This window comes from Dipodomys spectabilis, unplaced genomic scaffold (genome assembly GCF_019054845.1).
Source record: "Dipodomys spectabilis isolate Male_0828 unplaced genomic scaffold, ASM1905484v1 ptg000015l, whole genome shotgun sequence".
NCBI classification, from domain to species: Eukaryota; Metazoa; Chordata; class Mammalia; order Rodentia; family Heteromyidae; genus Dipodomys; species Dipodomys spectabilis.
Genome location: NW_024870692.1, coordinates 1,071,083 through 1,093,454, shown reverse-complemented (window position 1 = coordinate 1,093,454; position 22,372 = coordinate 1,071,083). Strand labels below are relative to the sequence as shown.

Genomic DNA, 22,372 nt, shown 5'->3' with positions numbered 1-22,372 from the left:
ATTCAGACTAGCCTATCATAGAGTGAAAATATGGTTAGTCGAAAGTACATATAACCCCCTGCAAAACTTAGCTTAACACAATGCTCTGTGCAGATGTCGTTATCCCTCATGATTATGTAGCTCTCTGGCAGCTATAGGTCACTTCCCATTGTCTGCACCTCAAGAGAACTGTATAGGGTATTGCCAGTTTGAGTAAATTAAAAATTGGGCCTAATATTACTACTGGATGCTTACTGCTTTCACACTAGCATTTAGATTGAAAAAGAATAAGTTGAGCCATTGCAAATCTAAGACTACAGGTTAATAAAATTGCTTGTATTTAGAGGATGATGCCATTTTCAGTTCTGTGCGGTTCCACCATTCCCTCATCCGGCTTCTTTGCAAAGTAATGGCAGAGTCTTCTCTGTTCCACCTGCTGTTTAGCCCAGGCTGAGTCCTTTCACCTCTGCACAATAAGCTAGAAAGAACAGTTGATCATTAATGTCTCTTTATGAAGGAACCAGATATGATCAGATAGGAGTTATCTTTATAATTCATATATGCAGTAGCAGGAGTGTAATTTGCAAATCAGTTTGAGCACATGACCAATATTCTTCAATGCAGTTTACAGTAAAGAGGCAAAAATGGTAGCCACTATACTAGATGGCAAAAATCTTATTTTCATGTTTCAAATGAGTGTTTGGATGTTTTATCAACCTGGGATTACATTTCATTTTTTCCCCCTGCTTTTTGTATGAGAGACTTTTAGAAGCAGCTCAATCCTCAGATGTTTTGTAAGGTGGATTATAACTGAGTTCTAAAGTTCTTCAGAGAATGAGATAATATGACATAGATATCACTTAGCACAACATCTAAGACCTACTGATAGCGGTTTCATGAATGTAGGCTGAGTGGAACGTTCAGCTAGTGAAATATCACTAGTATCACATTTATCCTCCAAGTGCTGTAACTGGGTCTGTGCTCATCCACATTCCATTCTGTCAGCTTGTCAAACTGAAAGCTTAATGAGTCTATTCTCTGGGACTATTTTCCTCCATTTATGAAGATTTCCTTTATAGACTTCATTTCTTCTCTAGTCAAAGCTTTCTACACCCTAGCATAAAATACTATTCAGTGAAATATTTGGGCCCTACTTGGCCTTATCTGTTCTCATTCCCATAACACGATGAACCCAGGATTAACATGTTCTTTACATTGTATTCTGATATTCCCAAATTAGTTCTCAGGACAGCAAGAGGCCAGAGCAGATGAGTCTCAGAGAATGGAGAAAGAGGCCATCTCCCTCTGGTGATTCCTTCTGTAAGCTTTTAGCCAAAACAAGAAGTAACCCAAATGCAGGTGAGAACCTTGTACCCAAGGTGATTTGAAAAGTACATAATGTAGTCACCAAGGTCCTGGTGCACAGTGTGCTCAGATAACACTGCAGGGATTCACAGACTTCTAGGTTATTTGCCAGGACCTTAAGTGGAAGAGTCATATCTGACAACTTAAAAATAGTGGAGAGGTCAGTCTTCTATTCTGTTGAGAAGATGCTTTAACTTGAGCATCCTTAACCTCCTCAACCCTTTGCTGATGTATTTGCTGGTCAGAATGCCATACACACCCACAAGGTTAGGAAAGGTGAGTAACGCTGATTCCTTGAATAGTCCAAATGTGTTTCCTGATGCTGAATCTCAGCCGGATGTTTATCTCTACTGTTTACCCATCTAAGGGTCCTTGATCCAAAAAGAGAAGATGCCACTTTAATATATGGCACACTCAATACAGGAAGATGGCACTTGGCTCTGAATGCAGTCGGCTGTATGTTACTCATAATGGAGCATCTGAACAAACATTTATGGGCTACCATTTAGGTATGGATGAAATTGCTGAGATTTTTGACTGCTTGAGACATGTTTCTACACACTGGTGGTAAATAAAATTATCAAGATGAAGTGAAAGCCCTTTCTATTTTAAGCACAACATGCTCAGTCTCTCTCTGGTCTTGAACAGAGTGGTAGGGATAGACAGACAGAGCTGAAATGGTCGTCATATTCATGCCAACACTTGCTTCCACTGGGATCTTGGGTATAGTGTTGAATTACCATTGGACTAAGGTTTTTCACCTTTAACATGGGGATAGTTATATTTACTCAAGGCTTCTCAGGTATAAAGCTTGTAGTTTAGCACAAGACTTGAAGCATGATACAGGCTGAGTATCCCAAATCCCCAAATCAGAAACATCCTGACATTTGAAAACAGTAATTCTCAAAAAGTTTCTGATTTTGAAATACTTTGTAGTTCAGATTTTTGGGTTTGGAGTGCTCAATTAGTAAGACACATGCAACTATTCCAAAAAATTTGAAAATTTCTCCAAATTTGTAGCATATCCTGTCCCAAACATTTTGGATAAGAAGTAACTTCCCTCTCTCCTCCTTCCAAAAAAAAGAGCAAGTACTTACTAAGCACCTGTTACATACTCTGGGCTGCTGTCCCACCCAGATGCCCAATCTTGGGGCTATAAGCCACATCAATGTCATCAAAGATTTGCATGTTTATTCAATTTTGTCTTTCTCACAGTTTTAAGGAAGGCATATATTACACACACACACACACACACACACACACACACACACACACACACAAACATAGATCTCTTAGTAGAAGTGGGGTCCATGGCCAAGACTTGGACAATTTAAAAAAAGAGCTGAGTGTTGGTGTCCTGCTATACCTGTAATATTAGTTACACAATAGGCTGAAATCTGAGGATCATAATTCTACAAAGTCAACACAGGCAGGAAAGTCCATGAGACTTTTAGCTCCAATTAACCACTCAGAAGCCAGAAGTGGAACTGTGGTTCATGTGGTAGAGCACTAGCCTTGAGAGAACTAAGCTAAGAAGCAGTGCCTAGGCCCTGAGTTCAAGCCCCAGGCCTGGAACAGGAACAAAAAATGTCACGGGGGTTAGATATGGTAGTCTTGAAGAAGAAAGTGTCTTGGAGATGAGGGAGGGATAAAGTATGCCTTACAATATACATAGCTCGTGAACATCAGTGGGATAATGGTTTTAAAATAGAGCCAATGAATGGGGGATGTATTTAGTGACCCATTTGTTATTGAACTGAATGTGACAGAGGATTGTAAATGGCACAAGGGCTCTCTCTTTATTTCTCTCCCATGTAAGCCTTCTTGGAGGAAAGCTGCCTTTGAATCAAGATGGCCACCATTTTGTCAACAGCCTCATGAGGCCATCTAGTAAGCACTTGATTGTTACTAGCAAATGGTTCATGCCTGTAATCCTAGCTACTCAGGAGGCTAAGATCCAGAAGACTGTGGTTCAAAGACAGCTTGGGCAGAAAAGTCTAAGAAACTCGATCACCAAAATAACCAGAAAAGGCCAGGCTGGAAGCATGGCTCAAGTGGCAGAGAACTAGCTTATCAAGTAAGCTGAGCAAGCTTAAGGTCTTCAATTCAAATCCCTATGTGTATGTGGAAGAGGGAGAGGGAGAAAGAGAAGAAAATAAAGAGGAAGAAGGAGGAGAGGAGAGAAAGAGAGAAAGAGACAGAGACAGACAGAGACAGCTCCACCCAGCTAAGCCACTCCAGGATTCCTACTTAAGACACTGAGATTATCAATGTTTATTCTATGTTGCCATGTTTCGGGGCAATCTGTTATACCACAGATCATAAATGCAGTGATAACATGTTTCCAATGGAAATTTCCCTTTGGTTGGAGTCTGGGGGCCTGGCTAAGTGCCAGGTCTTAAAGAGATGCCCAACAGTCTCTGCTTAGTTAAGAAGTTAGGATTTATCCTATCAGCAACTAATCCAAGTTAGAAGCTTTTTTTCTACACAGGAGTGACATGATCAGAATTGATTATGTTATGCTACATGAAACAGGATGCGTAAGATTATGTGTGGGTGGTGGGGAATTTTTTTCATTAAAGTCCTAGAAAGCAACAGTCCAGTTGAAAGAAATGTTTAGAGTCTGAACTAAAACAATCCATGGCAGAGGAATGGACATAAAAGGACTATTTTTAAGATTTGGTGAAAGAAACAGCTAATTTGTAGGGGCGTTTAGTGCTTTTGAGCCTCCCTCCACATTGTGCGGGGCAAAAACTTGTGAAAAAGCATAACAATATTGTATTTATAGCACCACTACCATCTCATATACACAGGAAGGTGCACACACAATAATTCGAGCCAGAAAAATGAATACTTCATCAGTTCTTCACAATTAGGAAATACCGCACTGTTAGAATTAACATAAAGTACCTGAAAAAGTTCTCTGTAGAAACTTTATGAGTCATAGAAAATAATGAGCTCTCACCTTTCCATAGCAACTAGGCCTCACATTTGTTATTGTATGAGTAAAGCGAGGCTTAGGTTGATTATAAATGCGATGATATATAGTTCTATAGATACATAGATCACACACTATATTGAAATACTAGAAGCCTTAAATAGAATCTAAAATATCACAAACAATAATTTCGTCCTCATGAAAGTTTACTTATGAAACCATTGATTTTTATTTTTCCATGTTCTCCAGAAAGTGATGGCTATGTAAGTGTTAGGCCATGTGTATTTAAAAGCCACATTTCTAGACCAATGGTGAGTGAAGAAAGCTTTCTTTTATTAGCTTTTTATAGAAAGAAGACATTTTTGTGTTATTTTGAGCTTATTGTGTTATCACCATTCGTAGCTGCATTCCAAAATGACTCTTCTCTTCTAGAAAAGAGAGTTCTAGTTTGATCATTGACCAAGAATGAAATATCCAGGAATAATCCAAAACTAATAGGATCAATGAACTAAATATACTTTTCAGAAGAAAAATATTGATCAACCGTAATAGTTAGGAAATCTTTATCATCTGGTTCTGAAAATTATTTTAAATAAAATGCCTTTTTAATTTATATACCTTGTGAAACTTTGGAGGAAAGGTTCATCTTCAACACTGACTATGCAAATAATAGGTGGCAGGACACATCTACCAAGGATTGGTTCTTCTATTAAAACAGATATGAGGGTTTAAGTTTCTTGTGGTAGAGACTGTGAAGTTAACAATGGCAGTCTAGTATCAGCCTCTCATGCCCAACAAAGTTACTTACCAAGTGATGGATTTAAAATGGGTTGAGTGAATGAGTGGACCAATGCATGCACACGGTAATGCTGAGGCTGGGTTTGTACAGAGACAATAAAGACTGATATTTCTCAGGTAAGTCTACAGTAAGAACTCATACATATTTATAACTGAAGCATCTTGTGGGAAATGTGAAAAAATCCTGATGTTTAAGAAAAGACAAAAATAAAAGAAGTGTGAACTAAGTTAAAGGCAGCAGCATATTTTAGAAACCTTGATGTAGCTTGTTTTAGTGAAAGCACATTGCTTTAAGGATACTGCTGTTTGAAATGGTTGAGATAGAGTAATAGCAGCTTCATAAAATGATGTGTCTTCAAAGTTATCAGAAATGTGTTTTTAAACAGGGTGCTGGTGGTTCATTCCTAGAATCCTAGCTACTCAGGAAGCTGAGGTCTGAGGATCCTGGTTTGAAGTTAGTCCTTGTAGGAAAGTTCATGAGACTCTTATTTCTACCAGAAAACCAGAAGTGCAGCCGTGGCTTATGTGGTAGAGTGCCAACCAATATTGAGCAAAGAACTTGAAGGACAGGGTCCAGGCCCTGAGTTCAAATCCCAGTACCCACAGCAAAAAAAAAAAAAAAAAAGTGTTTCTGGCTCATAGTCCACAGCTTAATTTTTCATAGAGGGAGAAAAAGAAAGGACAAAGAGAAACCATCACCATCAGAGCCTGCACCAGAGCTATTTATTAGCATAACTTTTTCTTGTTTTCTTTTTTCTTAAAGATTCCATAACAACGCAAGTATGTACAAAGTCGTAAGCATTTTACACCATAAAAAGTTTCCTATTAGCTGATGAAGCCTAAGGTGCTGCTGCTGGAAACTTCTGAGCATGAAAACAATGAAGCAGACCCCTGTGCAATGCCCTAGTGTCAGCTGGCTGACAGCTAACCAACCACCTGGAAGACAGGTAGGGGAAGGGCAGGGCAAAGACAAAGGTGATAGGCAGCTTAGAGACTACAGAGTTGAAAAGCTACAGTGTTTCTACAATTTCCTAGAGCTTTAACAAATGCCCACAGCCTGAGAGAACAACATATGCAAGACAACAGAATTACACTGCTCAGAGATGATTCATTTTTGAATGGGAGGCTCTATACTGATATGGCTGGTATTTCCATTTTTGTTCATGACTTCAGATAGCTCAAATCTATGCAAGTCCCACTCCAGTCCCCCAAATAGAACGACAACAAAGGGAGTGAAGAAAAAAACAGTACAAAGTAGTTCTTGCCTAAAAACATAACAACAAAAACAAAGGAACAACAACAAAATCTCTCCAAACTAAATATACAACTTTGCTTTTTTTGTTTGTTTGTTTTTTTAAAGGCAATAGAATCTGCTTTAGGGTAAGCCATTCCTTTCAAAAACATTAATGTTAAGAACTTTTGAATTACTCCATTCCAAACAACAACAAAATTCCCAAATATTCAACCTCCTAGATTTAATCAACCTTGGTTGTTTCTGATTGTCTTTCCTTGGTTGGGATATTACACAGAAACACCAACATATACACACTGAATTGGACACAGGACTTAGTACTGCTGCCCCAACGAGGCTCTAGTAAGTGGCAAGAAGATCTCAACATGAAAATGACTAATATCAGGCTCACAACTTTATTCCACAGAAAACCCAGCCTGGTCCTACATCCGGTCAGTTACTATTCATGATAGCAAATCCTATTTGTTTTTCCCCCCTTTTTATGGTCTCTCACATGTAGGCAAAGTGGCTTTTTATTTCAAAAAGATTCTGCTCTCAACTTGAAGACCAGTTGATATAACTTTTAATTAAGACACAATAGCGAGGGATATAAAAACACAAGAACCACATAAATATTGAAGAAATTGTATACCATTTCTGTTTTGTTTCTGTTTTTCCCTTGTAAACAGTTTTGTCTAAGAGCAAAGCCCTAATTTAGATTCTGGCCTGAAACTTTTGGCAGGTAAGTGTGTTCAGCCAGGCTCTGCAGAGATGTGAAGGGGAAGCCAGACTTGGCGCCATGTTGACAGGCATGCAACTTGAAAACATTGCACAACAGAGCAACACAAAGAGTGGAAAAGCTCACAACACTTCAAAAGAGACCTCACAACCTTCACGACTGCATATGCACAGACAGACCCGCCCCTCCCCGTCTTCTCCAGCACGTGTATCTCTTACACGTGGGACACCTTCTGTGACTCTCTAGCTTGTTTGATGCTATATAACCACTTGATGATCCTAGCATTTCTTTCGATGGCGGAGATGCCATATGGCACGCGGTCATTGGCACTGTCATCATTTCTAAGGTCACTGTTACTGTCCTGAGACTGTTCACAGTCTGAGCTGATCATGCTGGCGCTGCGGAAGTTGAGGGAGATGATGTCAGAATTAGCCCTGGCAAAGTTTTCCATGCCAAGGTTTTCCAGCTCTTCTGGGTCCAGTCCACAGTAGTTGAAAAACCTCTCCACATCCGCATCCACACGGAAATATCTGTCACTCAAGTCTGACTTGGACCGCTGGAGGGAGGGCCTTCGGCTGACACCACAAGCTGGCTCCACAGGGGGGTCAGCTTCAGGGGACTTCATGGGGGCGGCGGCCTTGGGCTTGGGGGGCAGGGGAGGGGCAGAGCTGCTGCAAGGGATCGCTTTGAGGGGCTTCACGCTGGTCACCTTGCGGATGTCCGAGGAGCTGTGGGAGACATGCAGGAAGGACTCGGCCGATTGCTCCAGGAGCCTCCTGCTCACATGGGAGCTGCTTTCTTGGGGACTGCCCCGGCCTGGCGTGGGGTAAACCTTCAGGGACTCGGCGAAGGAGTGGCGGTGCAGGTCACTGGCATCCGATCGGTGCGGTGGCCAGTTGCGGGAGCTGTGTTTGTGGCCTGAGCCCGAGCTGGAGCCCTCGGAGCTGTTGATGATGTTCTTCAAGATCTCCAGCTTGAGCGTCTCCCGTTGCATGCCACTCTCGGTCTTGGCATGGTTCCCGAACACCTTGAGCGTGGGGCTGCCCAGTGCGCGCTTGGCACCTGGGCACACAGGCGGCTTAGCCAACACGGAGGGCTTCACGGGCTCCTGCTTGGCATTGATCACCTCCTGGCTCTTGACATACTTGGCCTTGTCGGCTTCCAGCCTCTCCACGGCGCTCAGCCTCTTGGGGTTGGGCTCAGCCTGCCTGCGGAAGTAGTCTGGTCCTTTGTTGAGGATGCGCAGGGGGACGGCCGAGGTGAAGGTGCCCGCGGGGCTGACCGGCTTCACCATGCTACCTGTCTGTAGCGTCTCGGTGGGCATGGTGGGCGGTCTTTCCCCGGCAGCCGTGGTGGATGCTCTTCTGGGCGCCTCGAGCCGGCCTGAATAGACACATGTACATGAAGCACCTAAGGGCAGCAGGGGGATCGTGGAACCGCTGTCGGCAGCTGTCAGCAGCAGCAGCAGCGGCTCATCTCACAGCGCACGAACCGCCTCTGTGGCTTCGATACACGCCCCCTCGGCCCCTTCTCCTTCCAGCCGGCCCTTGGCACCAAAAGGCCACACGCCACAAGTTCCTCTGGATCTGCGGCGTCGCTGCCTCCTTTCTTCTTTCTCCCTGAAGCCTGTGGGAGTCTCTCCTCCAGGTCTTTGTGCTCAACTGCAGGCAGGGCTGAAACACAAAACAACCAACCGCGGGTTAGCAGAGGCGGGTGACATCACGGCTCTAGCAACAGAGGAACCCCGCAGCGTCCCCGCCTCCGCTCCCCCCCTCTCCCCGCCTGCCGCTCCCCCTCCCCACCAGGGGTCCCGGTAGCCCTCCACGGGCAAGGCACGGTTAACCGCAGGAGGAAGGCGATCTGGACCTCGGGGAGGAGCTTTGCTGCCCGAGTGCCTGGCAGTCAGATTACAGGCATTTGCAAGAAAGCAAGGGGGCCGAGGTTTCCCACGCGCGAACTCTTGCCTTGGTGAGAACCGCCTCCAGAACACGCCCAGTTGGCATCGCTTAAGAGTGAAACCCAGGAAATAAATACGAGTGAATGGAGACAGGAGGGTTCAGCCAAACACCATTCCTTCCCGGCTCATTAAATGCTACCAGCTTCTTGGGATCCCTTATGGGCTTTAGGCTACACCGTGGGTGGTGAGTGATGATTTACAATATGTCCCTTCTGCAGTGTAGACAAACTTGTGACTCCTTATCACCAATCTGTCAGTAGAACTTGAAACAATTACTTCTTTAGATAGGCGAGAAATGGGATTGGCAGGAAGTGGAAGAATTCAAGAAAAGAGCGGGCTTACACCTTCACTAGCCAAAGTTTTAGAAACTCTCCGGCAAACCAAGGATGTATGTGGAGTTCATCCCTATGAACACAGCCTTCTTTTTAGTACTAAAACGGAAAAGAAAGAGAAATACTTCTAGTTGAATCATATGCGCTTATGATTTGATTATAAGTGCTCCATAATGTCTCATGCTCAATGTGCAGAAATCACAACTTTATAACACCAATATTCTGTTTCCCTAGAGGTACTAGGAATAAAATCTTAAAATGTCCATCATGTCTAAATGGTTTATACTATAGAAAACGTTTGTAATTATGCATTCATGGGACCTACTTAAAGATTTGTTTTTTAAAAAACTTAACTACTGAAATCAAAACCAAACCAGATCAAAACAAAACAAATCCCCTCAAACAAAACAATTAAGTGTGCAAATCTATAATTTCAGATTTTTCCCTATATAATGTATACACAATTTATAAAAAGTACTTCACAAACAATATTTGTCCCTGGTACAAGACTCATTTCTTGATGCTGCCAGCAGAGATCACTGTCCAACCCCTCAGCATTCAAAGGAACTGGTGGGTTAATGACCTTACCAGCCTATTTGGTTATAATTAGGAATACTCCCAGCAATCTCTCTCTCTTTCTCTCTCTCTCTCCCCTCCTCCTTTTTCTCTCTTTCTCCCTTCCTTCCTTCCTTTATCTTTCTCTTTCACTCTTTCTCCCTTCCTCTTTTCTTTCTTTTTCTTCCCTTTTCCCTTTTCTACTCCCTCCCTTCTCAACTTAAGGGAGTGAAGAATACTTTTCTATCTTCTAGAAGGCATCTCCTAGGAATCCCCTAGTCTTTTCATATTGCTTTCTTTTTTCATGAGACTGACACCTTCAGGAAGACTCCTAGGGCTTCTTATACTTTGAGGGCTTTGGAAACATTTATTGGACATAAAATCACTGTGAAAGGATTACATCAAAAATAACGATGAGGGGCTGGGAAGGTGGCTCAGTGGTAGAGAGCTTGCCTTGCATGCTCGAGGCCCTGGGTTCGATTCCTCAGCACCACATAAGCAAAAAGAAAAAAGCCGGAAGTGGTGCTGTGGCTCAAGTGATAGAGCGCTAGCCTTGAGCTGAAGAGCTGAGGGACAGCGCCCAGGCCCAGAGTTCAGGCCCCACGACCGGACCCCCAAAAAAAAAATAATAACGATGATTTGTAACCACTTCACATTACATTTCCTTTTTGTTCCTATCTCTTTCCTCTCTTCCTTCTCATTCCCAATCTCCCTAATATTTTTTTTTTAACACAGCAATAGGGGAGAAACACCAATATTTTGTTGGAAGACTCAAAAGCAAAAAGCAACTGTAGTCATGCTTGGTACTACTGTAGGATAATAATAGGCACACTCAAATTTTCTAGTTTTAGCTAACAAACTAAATCTACTGCAAAATAATGTAAGTGGCTTAGGTTGTCTTTTCTCTTAATACTTCCTTAATCCTTACACTTCTTTTACTCTCAATGAATTGGGAAAAATGCTGGCAGGGACCAAACTGAAGAAACACTTGTGAGCTTTGCAGCATATACTTGATGTGGATCAGGAACATATCGCAAGACAAATCAAATGTAGATGATCACACAGGTAAGGGAGTAACCTGGAGCTACATCTCAAGGTCTTGGAACCAGGTAATCATATTGCCTGTTAGGTACTACTGTGGCACATGAAGTCTTGATATTTGCACAGGCCCAATGGTGGTGGCTGGGCACTGATGACAGTGGTCAAGCTGACTTCTGGTCCTAGAACGGACTTCGTGTTGTTTTGGAGAAGGAAAATATGATTTTGTCCTTAGAAAGTTCTATAAACAAAAGTTATTATCTTACTTTACACTTTTTTTTCCCCTCATGATGGTGGAGATCAAACCCAAAGCCTGTACATGCTAAGAAACTACTCTATTCTGCATGAGAGAAAGAAATCCCACTCAGAATCATGTTGGCTATAGTCTATCCATCTGAAAATTTCATAAAAGGGTAAAAAGGGCTAGGGTGGACCCATTGCAACAATGAGATGTACAAGTCATTATGTTTAAAAACTTACTTTACAACTTTGGTGGGGGATGGGGAGAGGATGGGGTGGGGTGGGGAGAGGGGGGAGTATGGGAAGAGATGGGAAGGGGAAAGAAAGGAGGAGGCAACAATGCTTGATAAGAAATGTACTCATTATCTTGCCCATGTAATTGTAACTCCTCTGTATGGTATTCTCACAATAAAAAAAATTAAAAAAAAGAAATTTGGCAGATCTGAGGTATAAAACATTCGGTTTCCTGTATGAGGCAATTGTGAACTGAAAAGCGAATGGCCTGGGTTGCTGGGCTGGAGTGTGGTAAGGACAGAAGGGCTTATGACACTTGGATCAGTTGGCTGATAGAAGACACAGGAATGAGAAGTGGGATCCCACAGAGAAGTGGGATCTCTCATTATCCACCCTACTGCTTCTCAATTTTAACTTGTGGCCCTAAATCTCCTAACAATGCCCAGTCTGACTCAATAGACTTGGGTGAAGCACCAAATCCTGCTTTTCTTACTGGAGCCCAAATGATGTTAGTCCATAATATAGCCAGGAATGTGAGGAGGAAGCCCACATCTGGCCTGGCAAGCAGATGGGCAAAGATTTGTTGCCTCTTAAGTCAAAGGATTTTTAGGCATCAAAATAGCTATCTCAAGTGGCCTGAATCTTTCTAATTTCCAAGTTGCCAGCTGCTCATACGATAGTGAGGTAAAACCTAGGACCCTCAGCTGATAGGAAATAGTAGCAAACATCTGCAACCCTGGAGGAAAGTAGAACTAGAGAATGTTTCTCCATGGACATGGTGCATTTGAACAAAACAATGCTAAAGCCAAAGCGTCTCTGTAATCTGGGGAAGGAGAGCTTTGATGCCTGGGAGGTGAGGCAGCTGCTGGAAGAATGCCTGGCCTGGGGACATTTGACAGGAGTTTGTCTGGCCTGGGGAAAGGGGCCCAGCTAGGGCTGCCATGGGAAGGAATGTGGCACACTGTTGCTCAGAAGCAAATCCAGAGCTCTATGCAAACCATCCGATTTTAAAATTCCGTCCTATAAAATCACTGTGGGCCAAATTTGGTCTGTAGTTTTGTTACTTCTTCTAGTGCTCCTGGTAAATAAAAAGAAAATTAGCTGCTAAGTTTTAAGTAGGAAAGAAAGCCACTGGAATTAAAGCAGGGGCTGTGGGAACGGAATCCACCCACAGGTTTCTAAGTATGTGAAAATTCTCCTACCCTAGGGCAGAGAAGTGGGGGGCAGGGGCAAGAATGCTTTAAAGAGCAAGTCTGGCTAATTCAACTCTGCATCACCTAATACTACTTTATTGTCTTTATTGTCTTCTGGATAATCACAAACTTGTTGATCTGGTGGCTGAAAATGCTCAAATTCTTGGAAGAACATAGAAGAAGAAGCAATTTTCCCCAATGAAATTAATAAGATTGTAGAAGAACCAATTCTTTCTGCTGCCTGGATGTCAAATCACAAAACTTTTACATGAAGAATGTCCTCTGGAACCCCATGTTTTGGTCATAATTAGTATTTATATTGTGCACTTTGACTTTGCTAGGTTTCTTTGCCAATACTCAACTTCTAAGAATTCTTTTTTTTTTCTCTTTTTCTATTTCTTTCCTTTTTTTTTTTTCCTTTGTGCTGGACCTGAGGCTTGAACTCAAAGCTTGGACACTGTTGCAGAGCCTTTCTGCTCAAAGCTAGTGCTCTACGATTGAGGGACAGCTCTACTTCCAACTTTTTGTTGGTTAATTGTAGGTAAGAGTCTCATACTTTCCTGCCTGGCCTGGCTTTGAACCACAATCCTCAGATCTCAGTGTCCTGAGTTGCTAGGATTATAGACCTGAGCTACAGGTACCAAGCTTCTAGCTAAGAATTCTTTTTGGTAAGATTCTATCTTGACTAGGGAATCACTTCCCATTCCTGAGTTCTTGGCTTTTCTAATTAAATGATGGTTCACTCACTTTCACATCTCAATGTGCTAAAGCTGAATTGTTTATCAAGGTAAGGAGAATGTGCTCAAAATTGTGGGTCTTGTTCAATCAATGGATTAGTACCTGCTGACTAATCAGTTATGTATAAGATGTAAAAAATAGAAAAGTCACAAAATAAATCTGATGAATACTAACTGAATCTGAATGATAAACGTGCCAAAGTGTCAAAAAGGAGCACAGAGAAGATTGAGGAGAGGAGAAAACTCCAATGGAGATACAGGTAAGGTTAACAGGGAACCTTTTGTTCATGGCATATTCAAAAAAAGTTGAAAGTCACTTTTGACCAATGGGATAGCTGAGGACGAAGAGGATTACTGGGGGCAGGGTACAGAAACTTTGGCTTTTATAGGGAGAGAAATTAGCTACATGATGAGATTTGTGTTTTTAAGAATGCTCTGACCACAGTGTGAGGACAGGTGGGAGGGAGCAAGTGTGATGACTGTAGGGAAGTAGTTCTGAGCCACCTAAGTAGGGAGATACTTGTTGGGCTCTGAATGTCACCCTAAACTGTACATATGGATTTGAATGCCCCCTCTAGTCTGTAATGACACAGTAGCCTTGGCCAGGTATCTCCCTGTGCTTCAGTCTTCCCATCTGAAAAGTGGGGATAATAAAATTACAGCTAGCTCTTCTCTGTAGGTTTCACATCTGAAGATTCAACAATTCAGATGAAAAAACATTCTAAAGTAATCAAAAATAAAGAAGTTCACCAAAGTAATTTAATTTGAATCCACATGGATGAAGTAGGGTAAAGACTGCATTCATGCAGCCTCCCAGTGCATTTCTCATTCTGTATATGTTGGTCTAGGATGGCTGTGTCTACACTAATATATTCCATTACTTTCTTGTCATAGTTCAGAAAACAGTACAAAAACATGTACACAACATTTACATCATGCACAATCTAGAGAAGATTTATAGTATGGAGGGGGATATGCCTAGGTTCTATGCAAATGCTGTGCCATTTCAAATAAAGGACTTGAGCATCTGTGGATTTTGGTATTTAAAGGGCATCCTGGAGCCAATGCTTGGTGCATAGTAGGGACAGCTGTAGCTATCTCTTTGGAGTTTTGATAGGGTGAGAAAGAGCATGAAGGCACTTCTTCTACTTCTTCAGCATTAGGAGGGAGTGAAATGGGGAGTCGGGTCTGACCAGTGTCATATTGGTCACATGATGGGTGGTGGCATCTGGCATCTTGTCTTCATGGTGGAGGAAGGTGAAGTCCTCACCTCCCAAATGATAGGGGTGCCTGAATCCCAGGAGGCAGAGATAGGGGCTTGGATGATAGGTTATTAAGCCTGTTAGTCTAGTGCCTGGGACTAGAGTTTCCTGTGACCCTGCCCCTTGACCCTCACACTATTTGGGCCGAGACCAGCTCTGGCACCATTATGCTATGCCACATGTCTCCTGTCTACTCATGTCCTGTCTTCTGGTCCTCTGGTCTACGTTGTGTTCCACTTCAGCTCTCTCTTGGAGCTGAATTAGTCCGCTGGTATTGTTTTGGTTCTTTCTTTCCTTTCTGGCCCTCATCGCTCAGTTTCCTAACAGTGTTAAGTATATTTGTTGACTGCAGATCTTTGAGACAAGAATCCATCTGCAGTTGCCAGCCTTTTAATAAAGACTCCAAATTTGGCTTCTTTGTTTTCTTGTGACTGGATTTGTATCTGATTTACAGTACAATAGGAGTCCTGGGAAGAAAACATCATTGTGTGTGTGTTTTTACTGGTATTGGGACTTGAACTCATGAGTTTAGGTCCTTGACCTCCTTTGGCTTTTTTGTTCAAGAATGGCACTTACCATTTGAGACATTCTTCTACTTCCAGATTTCTGCTGGTCCACTGTAGATAAGAGTTTTTTGGCCTTTACTGCCTAGGCTGGCTTTGAAACACAATCCTTAGATCTCAGTCTTCTGAGTACATGTTACAGATGTGAGCCACCAGTGCCTGGCTAGCAGATCAGCATTTTAAAGCGATGTTTATGAGGTGCACTGGGCAGAACCCAGAGGCGGAAGGATGTGAGGGTGAAGCAGCTCATGCTGAGGGTAGTCTGGCTTTCCATCTGACTACTAAGAGGTAGTTTGTGGGAAGGACACACAATCCTTTCTCCCCTTCTCCTAAGTACCCCAGGCTTAAGGCAAACAGACCATGGCAGCTCTCCAAACCAAGTGCCAGTCCACAGATCTGCCTTCTCTTCCAACACGCTTTTAACCAAAGCTTTATGAAACTTGTCGTCTTTATACATGTATAAAACAATATATGGTAACAATTAATTGTTTTATGAAGTTATCACAAATAATTACATTTAAGGTATATTCACACATCAAGCTTCATTTCTCTGGGTTAAAGTAAGCAATGCCATTATACTTGGAAGACACTCATTTCAGTTAACAAGATCTGCAATATTTTTCGACACCTCCTCTTTGCCTTCCATTCATAACACACAATTACTTTTTATACTGTGAGAGTAACTTGCAAAAAACGCAGAAGTCAAGGATAACAAAAATGAAAAGTAAATTGTGGAGAGAAAAGCATGTACCAAAACAAAGAGTAAATGTTCACAACAGAAACTGAACAGCAAAGAGGAAATCATAGGGCCAAACATCTGGAAACATTAAGTCAAACCCGCAAGCCTTTCAGGACCCCTACTTTTTCAATTACTGAAGGAAGGAAATGTTTCCCCTTTCCTTATCTTCACAGTAGAATCTCACCATCTATAATTTTGACAGCTGAATCTTCTTTTTGCAACCTTGTTGCTGCCGTCAGTCATTTTCATTGTGAAAGTAAAATAAATAATCTGGCCCAAAACACTATCATTTTATATGTTTGTTGGAACTATGGACTTTTCCTAATAAACTTTTTTGTTGGTGGTGGTGGTTGTGGGGCTTGAACTCAGGGCCCGGACACTGCCAGGAGCTCTTTTGTTCAAGGCTTGTGCTCTACCATTTTGAGCCAAAACTCTACTTCTGGTTTTCTGGTGGTTAATTGAACCATGATTCTTAGATCTCAGCCTCCTAAGTAGTTAGGATTACAGGTGTGAGCCATCAGCGCCCAGTGCATATTTAAGCTAACATTTTGTTTTTAGCTTATATTTTTGGTTGGCTAGAGTGGGTCTTCTAATCATAATAAAAAAAATCCTCTGTCCTTAATTTTTCATGAAAAAGGTAAGATATTTCCTCACTTTTCCTGAGGATATATATGACTTGTTTCTTTTGACATGCATTCTATACAACCAGAGGTAGGAAGTAAATGTTGGGGTAAGCTCAGATATTCCCAGGAGACCAACTTTCATACTTCTTTTTTTCAGTCATGGGCCTTGAACTCAGGGCCTGGGCACTCTCCCTGAGCTTTTCTGCTCAAGGATACTTCTCTACCATTTTGAGTCACAAATCCATTTCCAGTTTTCTGATGGGTTAATTGTAGCTAAGAGTCTCGTGGACTTTCCTGCCCCGGCTGGCTTTGAACTGTAATCCTCAGATCTGAGCCTCCTGAATAGCTCGGGTTACTGATGTCCAAGTTGAGCATCCCTAATATGAAAATCTGAGTGCTCTAAAACCATTACCTTTTTAAGTGCTAATATAATGCCACAAGTGGAAATTTCCACACCTGACTTTATGTAGGTGGTCATTCACAGGCAGAAAGCTAGTGCACTGAAAATAATATAAATTATCTTCAGGCTATTTGTATAAGGTATATATGAAAAAAATATAAAACAAATCTCCCACTTACACATGAGTATAAGATATCTCATTATAGGTATATATACAACTATACCCAAATCAAAAAGAAACCCTCAAATCCCAAAACCTTTTGATTCCAGGCCTATCATATCTGATATTCAACATGCAGTATGTTATTTCAATATCCTGCAGGTAGTATTCTGATTTGAGTGAGTGTGGAAAGAGAAGTGGGCAGGATAGGACTGCTACCTACAAAGTTCTTGTACAATGTCATTTGGGCAAAGAAAGACAGCACATTTCCTGAAATGTGGGAAGCAACTGTGTCTCAGGAGACAACATTACCATGGTTGCGCATCCAGGGAACCTGACATAAGTCCCCAGAACTCAGGAGTCTCACTAGAGCCTGAAAAGTCAAAGATCACTATGCACAAAGGCTTTCCCACTAATGGGAGCAAGAAGAAGCAGTGTTTCCATGAGCACTGAGGAGAAGGTCTTTGTGGGTATATGGGGAAACCCTTCAAAGGACTGCAACCAAAGGGAGCCAATAGAGAAACATCCACCAGAAGCTCTGCATGAGAGAGAACTGATAACACCCACTAGGTGGGGGAGACACTCAGAAGCCACCACAAAGCAGCTCTGAAATGCACCAACCTCAGGGAGCACCAGGTTCCAGCAGTGAGAGAGAAGGAGACAGGCATCTTGCTACTTCTTCATACTCTGTCCTACACCTGCATATCACACACCCACACAAGGCTTGTGTGCTAGGTCAGAAGTGACACTTACGAATGAGTGAGTGGGTAAGGAGCTGGAGAGAGGGAAGAAGGAAAAAACACCAACATCCCAACTCCACAGAGGTTTCCAGGCTGACTCAGGGTGGAGCAGTGAGTGGGAAAAGTTAATTGAATATGGATGAGATGAGGTTGGGGCTTTGATTTTAATGTTGGGTAGGACACTTCCATGCCTGAAACTGATCTGAGGATGCTAAATTATTTAAGAACTGCAAAGGCTATGAGTACCACCTGAGAGATATTATCCCAGGGATACAATTCCTAGGGCATGAGGAAAAGTATACACTCTGTTTATCCCCAAAGGAATCTAGCATAGAAACAAAATGAGTCCATGCTACATAGCATCATTGTCCTCATTTTCTACTTGCTGGCCTGTTAATTGGGTGTTTGTATCACAGCTTCTGTTGGACCACATGAGGTGGTGACTCAAGTTGTCCCTGCTCAGTTCAGAGAGAAGGTGCCACTGCACTGACTCCCGTGGCTGGCTACTTACAGCTCTGCAACACAAGGCAGAGTAACTTCTCAAGTTTGGTGGATCTTTTCTTTTTTCGTTTATATAATGGTAGTTATGATCTCTGCAGTCTGCATGGTTGGTGAGTCAGGTCGGTTCTTTAGGCAATATTCTGCCAAGTGCTCAGTGAGTCTGTTCAGTAAATGTAAGGTTTTATTAACTACTGTCCCCTGTGTCCACAACTTGGCTCTGATAATGACCATCATTAGATTTCAAGCTTTAGGATCACTGAATGACCTTTTTGTCTTCAAATGATTCCATTACTCCCAAGCGATGGAGCCTGTGTTATTTCTGTCAGAGTAGATTGACTATGCAGTTTCTGACTCAAAGGTCACTGGTGTGACCCCATTTTTATTTGAGTTCCAAAGAAAATATGTGGTTTCAAATTTCAAAGCAAACAGTTATGTGAGCAAAATGGGCCCGCGTAAACAATAAAGCCATTATTAAAAATGAAATGAAACCCACAGTGGGCGGGAGAAAAACAGCAGGTCAGATCTCAATCCCTGATGGATTCTTTACATTGCCGTTGTTCTCCAAGGTCAGTTGGAGAACGTGGTTTGTTTTCATTTGTAAGCCAGGATCATTAGAAAAAATGTGATGGATTTCTCTTAAAATGCTTCCCTCCTATAAATAAAATGGAGAATCAGGAAAAAAAAAAATCACCTTTTTGGTCCAACATTCTTTGGTCTAAGGTAAGGAATGTGGTGTTGTTATAAGGCCACCCACTTGCACCCACTTGGAATCTGACTTTCTACTGGGATTTATGAAACTGATGCTGCCTGTAGCCAGTGCCAAAAAAATGTCTGGAAATGCAATGATGAAAATTACTTAAAAAGCAAGGCTTCTAGAATTCCTAATGAAAATCCATGTGACTGCCTGCTTTACCCAAACAAACACAAAATGATCCCCACTACTAGTTCTGTCCTCTCTCATAGTGAGTTTCTTCAGCTCTACATTCAGCAGTGACAAAGGGGGAGACCCCTGTTCACTTGCAACAGCAGCAGTAACAACCAAATCCGTGATTAGAAACTCTAGGAGCAGTGCACAGCATTTTCAGAGCGAGAGCTGAGAGTTCCCACTCACTGTCTTCTCCCTTCCAGTCTCCTTAGGGGATGGTCTAATCACCTGGCACAAATGAGTATTGACACCTGGTGTACACACAGAGCCTAGATCAGGACCCAGGGTTCATAGGCCTGGGATTCTATGGCCAGATCTTTGCCAATATTGATTTTAAGTATCTGCATTTTGTATATTACTGTTTTTCTCTTTATCATATAAACTTGTACCCTAAGGGAATTGTATAATAAGAAAGCATGTATAAGAAAGATTACTGTGACCACATAGAATAGTTATTTCTGAAAAAAAATTGTAATTTTCAGCGAATAGCATTGGGACAAAGGAAAACATGAACCCTAAAATAAAACCTTAAAATCAGTGTTATACACAGTGAGACCAAAGGAAGATATTCTAAGGAGAGGAACACAAAAGTGAAATACCTATGTGCATATTATCATATAAAATAATAGTTATGGAAATGAACTCCAGGAAATGGAAACAAGAGGTGGTTTTCTTTGTTGCTATTTTTGTCTTCTTTTCCCTTTTGCGTGGTTTATCTGTTTTTAGGAGGGTGGGGGGCACAGAAATGGTGGGACAAAGGTTGAACAAATGCAGCAGTGGTTCTCACTAGACACTATGTTGAAAATGAACTATATAACTTGTGGGTGGGGGTGGGAGGGAAAAACTGGAAGAGAGTTAGGGAAAGCATGACATTGTTCAAAAAGAAATTTACTTTTTATTTGACTTATATAAATCTTCTATACATCACCTTTACAAAACAATTATAAATGCATTTTAAAAGACATTATAGACCTTAAAAAAAAAGATATAAAGTCAGGGCTGGGAAGGTAGATCAGTGGTAGAGTGCTTGTCTCGCATGCATGAGGCCCTGGATTCGATTCCTCAGCACCACATATGCAAAAAGGAAAATAGCCGGAAGTGGCGCTGTGGCTCCAGTGGTAGAGAGCTAGCCTTGAGCTGAAGAGCTGAGGGACAGTGCCCAGGCCAGAGTTAGGCCCATGACCGACAAAAAAAAAAAAAAAAAAAAGAAAGAAAATCAGTGTTACAATGAAATATTGAAACATGGAAACTTGAAGGGAGAAAAAGTAAAGTAATATCTGGGGGAGAATGGAGCAAATCTGATGCAAATCACTCGACAAATTTACATGTAAAGGATCTTAGAAAACTGCGGATCAATAATGAGCATTTCTTACTAAGTGCATATAATATCATGAGAATTATATTAATGCCTTCCACATGGTTTTCAATTGGATCTCTGGAATACAGATGCTCCTCATCTCACAATGGGATTATGATCTGATAAAACCATCCTAACCTTAAAATACCATAAATGGAAAATGCATTTAATCTACTTGACATGCCAAATGGCCTAGCTGAGCCACACAATGACCATGTGGCTGACAAAGAGCTGTGCTGGTTGTGTCTGTCTACATCATGGGAAAGGACTGCACGGCTTGTCACTGGCCAGAAACTGATCAAAATGCAGGTTCTAAGTACTACTAATGCCTGACTTGCATTATCATAGAATCAAAGGAGCATAAGTCAAACCTTCAGAAAGTAGATGTTATTAACTCCCTTTAAAGAAAAAGTTAATGTCTGAAGAGATAGAAAGTTGTCTTAGCCCCAATAGTAGAGCCTCCACTCAGATGCTGGTGCAGGGACACTGCTCTGCCTGACCATGTTACATTATTGCTCTAGCTCATATATATATTATACAATTGCAAATATATGTATATATATTATAATTATTATATCACATATATAACAGGTACTGGTGGCTCACACCTATAGTCTAGCTTCTTAGGAGGCAGAGGCTAGAAGAATTGAAGTTCATGACCAGGCCAGGCAGAAAAGTCTGGGAAGAGTTAAGCTGAACATGTCAGTTCATGCCTATGATCTCAGCAATACAGGAACCTTAACGTAGGTGATTGTGGTATAGGCACTCATATAGGTGGGAAACGAGATCTTATTCTAAAAATAACGATCCAAAAACAGGGCTTGAGGCCAATCTTAAGTGGTGGACTGCCAACCTAGGCAGCATGAAGCTCTGAGTTCAAACCCATGTAGTGCCAAGAAAACAGAAAATGGATAAAGGGTAGAATATATTTTTAGATGCTTTGTATTTAGATAATGTGGTTCAAGGACCCACACTGATGATATATTTTAGTCCTTAGAAAATGCTCTTTTCGCTATCTTCTTGAAGTAGGTTGCACAATCTTTTAGACTTGTGTCAATCAAATAACCATATTATCTGTTTATAGCTTAAATGCACAAGTCAAGGAGGTAATATTTTTATAAACTGTGTTCTCTTTGTTCTGAATTTCCACTCGTATATCACTTACTGCAGAGCTATCTAAGGCTGAACTTAGTAATGAAAGGCAATTGAAAAAAAAGCACAAGCAATGCAAGACTGTGGTTTCATTTCACTTTACAGCACACAGTACTGAGAAAGCAGCAATCACAAGCCTAGTGAGGCTACTATTTTCTGCTAAAGCCCTCAGCGTTGCATATATGAGTCTCATACTAAAATGTTCAGTTAAACCAGAACAATGAACACTGAATAGGATATCTAGTATACCTTTTTTTTATATTGCAAAGGCACAATGAAGATGTAAGATGAGAAACTTGTGAGCTGAGTATTGGTGGCCCTTACCTCTAATCCTAGCTATCCAGGAGATGGAGACCTGAAAATCTCAGTTTGAAGCCCATCCTGGGAAGAAAAGTTTGTGTCTCTAAATAACCAGCAAAAAAACAGGTTGGAGATATGGCTTAAATAGTAGAGCACCAGCAGAGGAAGTTCAAGGTACTGAGTTCAAACTCTAGTACAATGGAAGGAAGGAAGAAAGGAAGGAAGGAAGGAAGGAAGAAAGGAAGGAAGGAAGGAAGGAAGGAAGGAAGGAAGGAAGGAAGGAAGGAAGGAAGGAAGGCAGGCAGGCAGGCAGG

The 22,372-nt window shown here is 41.7% G+C and overlaps 1 protein-coding gene across 1 annotated transcript in view; it reads right to left on the bottom strand.

Moving 5' to 3' along the window:
* Window positions 1-5,787: 5,787 nt before the first annotated feature.
* Window positions 5,788-22,372, bottom strand: part of Fam110b (family with sequence similarity 110 member B) — a 148,885-nt gene continuing 132,300 nt past the window's right edge. The window contains exon 3 of the mRNA XM_042666206.1: window positions 5,788-8,723. Within this exon, the coding sequence (XP_042522140.1) occupies window positions 7,265-8,374 (1,110 nt within the window). The 5' untranslated portion in view covers window positions 8,375-8,723 and the 3' untranslated portion in view covers window positions 5,788-7,264. The remainder of the gene's footprint in view (window positions 8,724-22,372) is intronic.